The following is a 9513-nucleotide window of genomic DNA, read 5'->3' on the forward strand; positions in this document are numbered from 1 at the left end:
CCCTTCTTGAGCAAGAAAAGAGAAACCTTGAGCTCTGATACCAATGTAACATTTAATGGCCTAAAATCTTATGTGTAGCGGAAATTAGCATGAACATAGTGGGCATTTCATTAGAATAGATTCCTAATGAGAATTACAAGAGTGCTTGGGTGGAGAGAGCAACAAAAAGCATAACACCTAGTTAGATAGCATCGACAATACTTTCAAAAGAGAGAGCAATTAAGCTATTGACAACAGTTGAGGACCGGATTTGCATGGAGCCGGTCCCCCCTCCAAAAGGCTTTGTATTATGGTTTCTCCCATCAAGAGAGACATTGTACAATACAATTCTTTGTGTTCCTTCAAGACTAGCTAGTGCAATGAAGATGGAAGCTTCATACACCAAGCAAAACACTTAATCAAACACAACTTGAATTATCCCCGTTCTCAGACCCAAGACCTCACACACCTTCGAAGATGGTGAGAGCTAGCAGGGTATGAGAGTAGATTGAGAGGAAAAAGAAGTATCTTACGAGAAAGAAGTACATCTCCTCACATAATCACTCATATTAGCATAGCTTAGCTTAGTAATTAGCTTGGTAGAGAAGATGAGCATGCATTGAAGCTTGGCTCTTGGTTGGATTTGCATCCACATGCCAAGAGAGTGTTGATGTAGGCTTCTATCTCACAAGCTTGGAGTAGGTGATGAGCTCTCCATTAAAGCTTGGGAGGAGATAGAGTATTTTCCCTTCACACATGGTCAAGTGTGAGAGTGTGTGTGTCAATGCCAAGCAAAAATCAGCCCCCCCCCCCTCTCTTGGGCGAGCCCTAGCTGCTAAGTAAGTCTGGCTTTTGCCTCATTGGACCTCCCCAGGTCAAGCCAATAGGGATTAAGCAGCATAAGTGATAGCCTTCTGACATGTGTCCCCCTTTCCCCTTTGTGAGAGCTTTAGGTAATTAAATAATTAAACTAAACTCTCATTGGACCCCTTTGCCTCCTGGCCAATAGGAATCAGGCAAGCCATGGGGCTCCTGAATGCTCATTGGACCCCTTGGGAGACTGCCCAATAGTCTTCTAGGACACTTAATTCTTATTGGTTTCTTTTATTAAATGTTTTTAAATTAATTAAACTAGATTTACTCTAGCTTAATTCTCATTGGTCCACTTCAAGGGTCTTCCAATAGGAATTGGGCACACCTTGTGGGCATCTGGCCTAGGAAGCTGACATGTGTCCCTCATTCCCTTTGTGTAAAGGGAGCCTGTGTGTGTGTGTGTGTGTGTGGCTTTCTCTCTCATCCCCTAGCTTTGGGGCTCGCCCCCTCCCATGTAGGGATGTAGAAAGACTTTTAGGGCACACACTAAGCATCCAATTTTCCCTAGGGTTGACCTTTGGACACAACCTTTGAATTTTGGAACCTTAGCATTTTGGAAGTCTTAATGGGCTGAACCTTAGGGTCTTTTTGGCCCATTGTTTCACATGGCTCTTTTGCAGATGGCCCCCCCTTTGGATCCCTATTTTCCCTCCTTTGGATCCCTACTGTGGCCGGTCTGCTAACTTAACCAATATTCTAGCTTTTTCTCCCTTGGCACTTCCCCACATTAAATGATCAGTTTAATATGAGAAAATCATTTAGGAGAATTAGATATTGATTATTATGACAGTTCGTACATGCCTAGAAATCTAGTTTATATCCCATGCATATTATCCCATTTGTCTCATAGAGTCCCCAAAGAATGACCAAACTCTGAGTGCAAAAAATTGTTCATTGTTGAATCCCATCTATAACATACCACTTTCAAGAAACACTAGACATAAACATAATGCATACTAAAATATGCTTCTATATACAATAGATGTTTGCAGTACAACATAAGCTTATGCATCTCTAGTGAGACAGGTCGCATGTGGACAAGCGTGGTCAAGTCATCAACACGGAAGGTCCAACTACAAAGGTAGGGATGCAAGCACTCACATTAGTGGAGGAAGGGCAATCACATTGTAGAGAAGAGGCTATGAGTGCATCTAGGGGAGGGGGTCCTTACTTACTCCCATGATGGATGCTCTTATGGATTTTCTCTCACGTGTGCATATGTGATGCTACCTCCAAATAGTATATGAGCAGGATCATGCACAAGCTCTCACTAGCCCAATTCAACTGGCACTTCCAAACCCTACTTGGAAAAGACTGGTGAGAAGCAGCTCTCACTCACTCATTCCAACTAGCATTTCCAGGCCTAGTGAGAAAAAACTATCACTGGCTCATTCCAACTAGCATTTCCAAACGCTACTTGGAAGGCTGGTGAGAATTTTTATAAAAACCCTCAAAAACTTTCCTCAAGCTTCATTGCTCATTGCTACTTGCTCATGTCTAAACTCCACCAACTTAAAGTTGTATATTAGCTTGGCCCTCCTCCTTTTCTAGAGGGTACCCTCCAAGCTCGAGGTTCAAAAAATTCTACATACAGGACTACCCCCAAAAAGTCGGCACTCTCTTTGAACCCTTGTCCCAATTGCAACTTTTTCATCGGGTTGCGCCCAACAAACTGTCCTCTTTCCTAATAAAACATGACCTCCTCACGATATAGCCCCCTCAAGTGAGCATGAGATTCACTCGATTGTAGTATTCAAAAATGCATAATTCTTTACAACCCTTTGAATACGCATTTGAATTGGAGTGTCTGACTTGGTCGAATGTGGACCAACCCGTGGAGTATAGCACCTAGCCAAATTGTAGATGGCCCCTTCAGTGGCTCAGATCGGTGTACTGCACAATGCCATGTCCAAATTGACAAACACATTTCTTGCATCCTGGTCACAACCTGCATTACTACTAGATACAATGCACTTCATTGATAAGGAGTCCTAGCAGCTGTGAAAAAAATAATGTACAATCAGTCGGTGCAAACCATTCAACAAAATTGAATCAGGTGTGCCCTGCTAACAACACACCATGTCACTAATGGATAATCACACCTTGACAGAGGTAGCAATCAACTAGGCCTCTGACGTTGGATCGAGAACTTGGCAAGGCCTCGCGGGCCAGGGAACTCACCATGTCTTTCTAGCTTGCGTATCAAAATGCAACTTGAAAAGGCCTTGTGGGGGCTACGGCACTCACTTGGGTTTTCTAACTTGCATTTCATAACATAGGTTGAAAAGGCCTCATGAATGAAGATCATGATCGAATTAAGAATATTACTGAGGGAACCCTTCCAAGTTGCAATTCAGAACGCAAGCTAGAAAGGCCAAGTGAGCATACCATTTTACAAACACCAAGAGTGGTCTTGCCCTTGAACTTTGACCATTGTTTCTCCACGAAAAGTCTAAGCAGCACCGTTACTACCTCGCCCTCATTTATTACCGCATGAGGCCTCAGTAAAGTCTCTCCAGAGCAATCGTGGATCGTTGGATGAAAAGCTTTTCGCCATGGGCCAAGTTAATAAAAGAATACTTTAAACCCCCCCCCCCCCCCCCCCCCCCCCACCCCCACAAAAAAAAAAAAAAAAAACACACACACAAACACAAACACAATCAAGAAGTAAACTTCTATTGAGTATAAATAAATCAAAGAGATTTCAAAGATCTATCCCACAAGTCTTCCGCTATGGTTTCTTTCGATTTTTGATAGAAGGCATCAACTAATCATTATCTTTTTGTATATGTGTGAGATATTTGACCTTTGTTTTTGAATTTTTGTAGAGAGAGAGAGAGGGGACATTGAGAAGAGTGTCACACACTCTCTTTCTCATCCTCTTATGTAGACCAATGTGACTTTTCACCTTATCTTTTGGCTTTGACCGACTTGGACAATTGTGGTATAATGGATAAGTGTACGATGTATTAAGGAAACTATCCATAGGCATAAATTCTAGAAAACCAATATGTGCCCGTAATCTTGGAAGCACGTCGAATTAACGGGTATTTTGGTAGATGCCTTGTGAAAAATCAAAGGAAAAGGGGAGTTTTTGATCTTGAGATGGGCGCGTGTCCTTGAGCATGGGTGTGTGTGTGTGTGTGTGTGGCGGTTGTGTTGATTACTCGCGTCGCGGCACGGGGGGATGTAGGCAGCAACTGGCTCGCGAGGCGGCATTTGAAAGGAGGCGGATGTCAGTAGACGACGACTGCAGGCTCTATCGAGGGTAGTGTGCGCTCATGCAGGTTTCTGTATGCATGGCCGCAAGCGGATGTTGCAGTTGTAGGAGAGAGAGAGAGAGAGAGGGAGAGAGAGAGAGGTAATGTGGCTGTGGCGAGGTGAGAGCCCTCTATACGGGCAAGACGCTCCTGCCTCCTTGAACTGTCAGGCAATGGAACCGTAGTGCTCATCATCGTGCACGAACAGTAGCCACGTCTGCAGACAGTTGGCGATGGCGATTTGGTGTGGCGTTCCAACATGATGGAGACGATACTTTTTTTGCTTCCAAGTTTGTAGATTCCAAGGAATCCAGAGCACTAATTAATTAATGTACGCGAGGTAGCCCCAAAGTAATATGTCCCCCTAATTTTGCAAGCATGTCTAATTAGGCAGAATCTGGTGGGATGCTCTTGAGAATTTTGTGGAGAAAAGAGGGAGGAGGACACGTGTGGAGAGAGAGAGAGAGAGAGAGAGAGAGAGAGAGAGAGAGAGAAGATTTTTTGGCACGTCGACAACGGGAGGAGATTCTTTTGGCTCGTCTATCTCTCCGTCGCCTGCGCAGAGAGGGGTGCAGTGGAAAGGAAAACCTGGCATGCGAGGTGAATACAAGGCGACACAGAACTAGCAGGAGAGGCATTTGATTTCTCTCTCTCTCTCTCTCTCTCTATTGCACACTTAGAGCGGGCAAAGAACCTGCGCAGTGTGGGCCAAAGAACGTGCGCAGATGGCTGAGGGAGAAGCGGGCTGCAGCGGGATGAATACTTTTGGGGACTCGAATGAGGGAGAGGTGAGGATTGGGAAGAAGAGATCGTTCTTGGCATTGGGAACGCCAACAATGAGCGTCATGTTGGTGGAGATGGGGCGCAGGTTGCGAGCAGGAAGGGATGGCGGGGCAGCGCAGGGAGGACATGACGACTGGATGCTAGCTGCCCTTTCCGTTTGGAAAAGAAACAAACAAGATTCCGAATCTACGTAGATTCCGGCTAATGTACGCGAGGTAGCCCCAGTATGTATCTTTCTTTTCTATTTAAAAAATATTACATCTTTTCGCTGGAATACAAATACAAGATGGTGAGAGGGTACGATTGAAAACAATGCGGGCAATTCTAAAGATTCTAAGTGAATTGAATGCATCAAGTATCTATCACAAGGTCATCACTTGAGAGAACAACCCCTGTCCTTCCTTTTATTGATTGTTGTTTAGAGCTTAATGCATCTAGAAGCAGAGCTTTGAGAGCGTAAACTGCTTAGGGTTTATGCGTTCGATTCATTGTGCCATGAGTATGAGGCTCCAGGGTTCACTTTCAGTAGGGTACACATTGGAAGGCGATGTTGGGTACCAAGCGAATGGAGGAGCCGATGCGGCTCTGAGGTCCAGGGCATTTCCTCAGGAGGGGGGCACCTGGTTTCTCTTCCTGCTTGTCTTCTTTGTAGTAGAACTCAACCTCCTATTTTTGGGCAAAGGAAGTAGGCCCACCCTCCCTCCTATCCTATCCTTGGAGAGAGTTCTCGGCGGTCTAGCTTTGCGTGTGCCTTAGATTTGGGTGCTATTCGAGTGGTTGCAGTTTTGCCTTATTTTGCGATGTTGGTGGTCTTTCTCAGGAGGGTCTTGGCTCTTCTCAACAATGTTTAACATCCTCTCAGTTAGGTTCTGGCTTTGGTTGGTTTGGGTTGTGGGGGGGGGGGGGGGGGGGGGGGTTTGCTTAATTAATCTTCAAAGCTTTGTTTGGTGAGCTTGCCTTGGAGGTGGGGGGCATGGATCTAGTTGGTGTCAGTAGGTGGACCCATGGTGGAATCCTCTCCCTCTTTGACACTCCCTCATCTAGTGATGGAGACTTGGGTTCCCTTCATATTGTAGTAATATGTTCTCCTTTGTTATCTATGCGACCTTTTGTCTATGATAGCTTATATTGCGTGGATTCCCTTGGAAATGTTATAATTCTTTTTAAGGATATTGGTTGGATGCTCCTACACAGTGGTTGTGAAGTGCTTGTCTATGGTTTACTAGTCTAATTTCTCATGCCAGTACATTTGTGAGTATGGAAAAAGAAAAAGACATCTGTAAAGAGAGTGAAGAAAGTAGCATAATAATTGATTTTTTTATCAAGAGAGATTTAGGCAAGGTCCCTTATAAAGGAATAATGGTACCTAGGAGTCCCAATGTTAAGCAATACTAGCCTCTACATTTTCTAACGTTATTTTGATGATACTCTTGAATTAATTATGCAACTAGTGGTTCCGCCAATTTATAAGCTCCTTTTTCCTCTTTTGTACATTAATCCTCTCTTGTTTCCATGGATAAAAAGAAAATTTACAGTGAAGACAAAATACAATATTACAAGTTCCATTTCATGATGAGAAAAAGAACTATATGATAGTCATATTTTTTACACTTTTGATATAATACTACAAATTTCATTAATTTATTTTTGATAGGTCTATTAATGTGAACTATGTCATTGCATTCAAATTATCACATTTCTTATGTTTTCTTTTGAACCGTTATGTGGAGCACACGTTACAAATACCACTTGGTGCTTGTGTAATCGTCGTGGTAATTTCCTATCTAGGGAACATTCTTTGGAGCACACATAATGAATACCAAAACTTGGTGCTTGTGTCAGAGGTAAGGTGACTTCCTAGGAATGGGGGAGTGATATGCTTATTAGATGTTCTACCCATGCTAGCACCCAATAGACCAACCAAATGAAGCTAACAAACTTGTGATCTAAGCTACTATCGTATATTAGAATGAGAAAAATCGTATTCGGAAGCACACGAATACAAATGCAATCCTTTATAACAACAAAGCAAAGTTAAGCCAAAAGTAGAATTAATATTCAAACTCCATTCCATTGTCGATCAGAAAGAAAGATAGTTTTCAAACATGTCATGGTTTATACACTTTCAATATATTTCTACAAATTCTAACTAAGTTCTTTAAAAGTTATCTAGCTTGTTTGCTATAATATAGACTTAGAATTAAAGTACTTCTCATTGCTTTTCAGATCTCCTTCCAAGCACACCTAACAAATATTCAGATGTGATGCTTGTATAATAGTCACATTAATCATCATAAATAATCTCAATGAATGCAACACTTTTGTCTTTTAAGTCAATAGCTATGTATGTTAGGACAAGAATAACATTGCTTCAATTACCCAAAGGCAAACACAATCCTTTACGCATATGTGAGTCTCATAGCATGCACAAGGAAGAAACAGTAATTATATTCCAACCTACTCATGAGTATCAAATGTTCACTTTGGTTAATTGTGTAGGAAAGACATGCACACATTTGAGCAAGAGTTAACCAATAGAGAACATGTTTTGTCCCTTGATTTTCTTTGTTTGGTATTTCAAAGTCAATAGATTTGTATGCTAGAGGGTGAATAATGCTACTGGAAGTAAACTAATACAACCACAATTGTTATGCATATGTGAGTTGCACAGCATGCACTCATTGTACAAGGGAAACAATAGCTATATTTCAAACTATACATCAATACCAAATGTTCACTTTAGTTGAGTACATTTGTTGTCACTCGTTAAATGATAACACCTATTTTTTAATTATCCTATGATGGCATGTGATACATATTATGATATTTGTAGGTGCCCCCCAAGGGGAAGCCTTAGGGTGAAATTCTAATTTGTCACAAATCATCTTTAGTAATTTGTTAATAATTCACTCTTGGTTGCAAGAACCTTAATCTGCCTTTTAGAAGTAATATAAAGCTTCTAAACTCTTGTTTTGTTACTTCATGAGCCAGTACTGTGCAGTGGAATGCCTGAATCAATTGCAGTTAAGTTTCAAAGCATAATATCAATGGCATTGGATTTAATGTTTACTTAAGTACCTACCAGTATATAATTCACATATTGTGACTTACCTCAACATCATGAGCGTCGGTGAGGGAGGCACTGCATACCTAGCTAGGTACGATTGGGGGCAGGGGATCGCCGGCCCAGAGTGGGGGCCAGTGGTCCCCTGCCCCCAATTGTACCTAGGTAGGTATGCGGTGCCTCTCGAGCAGAAGCTCATGATGTTGTGTATTGTATGAAAAACAGTGTAACAGACTCCGTTTTCCCACATGAGAAAATCTTCTTGTGAAACTTGCCAGCGGAAACTGAGGCAAACCACAGGTGGATCACGTGTGGCTGATCATTTTCTAAGGCGATCATGGTGATATTGGGCGTGGCTATGAATTAGAGGCAGAATATATCGTCTAGTAGACTTTGTGAGGCAAATGACGAGCACAAGGGCGGAGCAGACGGCAGTGAGAAAGAGGAATCCGACAAAGAGTCGCGTGCGGCGGCGACGCGCCAGGAAAACCTCGAGAGAGGCCAGCTCTGCCTGCACACCATCGTAGAAGGCCTGCACATCCTTCAAAAACGACCCGAATGAGCACACCACATCCGACGTCTCCGCCAGCAACATCGCAAGCTGGCGTTCCTGCGCCGCATTAACGCGGTACTGCTGCGTAGCCAGAGCGCGCAGCAGCTCGCTCCACAGCCCCGGCATGGTGGCGTTGTAATAGCACATCTTGGCCTCCAGCTTATCCGCCATGAGGCGCAGCAGGCCCGCGCACCAGAAGAGCGGCCGGCGGGAGCGCTGCGACGGGGATCGCTCACACGCCACCAGAAGGCGGTCCGTGAGGAGTGTGGAGAGCGCCAGCAGGCGCTCGCAGTACTGCGGCAGGCCCAGGCTGGTGAGGGAGAGCAGGAGATGGAAGGAATGCATTGCCCCTGTCTCGATGTATTGTTGTCGGTGGCCGTGCAGGTGCGCGGGAAGGGGTCCTGGGCTCCACAAGGAAGTGGCCACCATATTGACGTTCCTAATATTGTGCCTGCTGCTGCTGATTTGCCTGCTTGCAATATTTGGCGTAATATAGTACGGCCTGTGCAGCGAGACTATGGGCTCCTCCTCCTTTCCCATTTTTGTCCTCCTGCCGGCCTCCTATTGCTGCTTCTCTCCGACTCCATCGACTACCTCCTCCAAGGGTCGTACCCTCTCCCCCTCGTCATTCATACAAAAGCCTAACCACCCAAAAGTCTCCGTTAACCTCAACAAGTGGGCCCACGATTCTCAAAAAACCGTGGTACATCAGTATCTCCAAAGTCTCTCTCTCTCTCTCTCTCTCTCTCTCTCTCTCTCTCCATCCACTATTTCCACCCAAGATGCTAGAGGGAAGGCCGTTGGCATCATGCAAGTCGAGGAAGTTGTTGTGTATGAGGGATGCAGAAACACAGAGGGTGGCAGGAAGCAGCCACAAAGGAGGCATTAAGGAGCTTGCGGGAGGGGGGTGCTCAGTATGTGGTACTTAGGCGACGATAGCTCATCCTGGGCTAGCTCATACCATAATAGCAGTAACTCAAAACAACAAGTAATAAAAAATA

The 9513-nt window shown here is 44.1% G+C and overlaps 1 protein-coding gene across 1 annotated transcript; it reads right to left on the minus strand.

Moving 5' to 3' along the window:
* Window positions 1-8129: 8129 nt before the first annotated feature.
* Window positions 8130-9123, minus strand: LOC147463811 (uncharacterized). Its single transcript, XM_086529583.1, has one exon. The coding sequence runs from the start codon at window positions 9050-9052 to the stop codon at window positions 8279-8281; it is 774 nt and encodes a 257-aa protein (XP_086385709.1). The 5' UTR covers window positions 9053-9123; the 3' UTR covers window positions 8130-8278.
* Window positions 9124-9513: the final 390 nt, after the last annotated feature.

This window comes from Adiantum capillus-veneris, chromosome 2 (genome assembly GCF_014529385.1).
Source record: "Adiantum capillus-veneris isolate H3 chromosome 2, ASM1452938v2, whole genome shotgun sequence".
NCBI lineage: Eukaryota > Viridiplantae > Streptophyta > Polypodiopsida > Polypodiales > Pteridaceae > Adiantum > Adiantum capillus-veneris.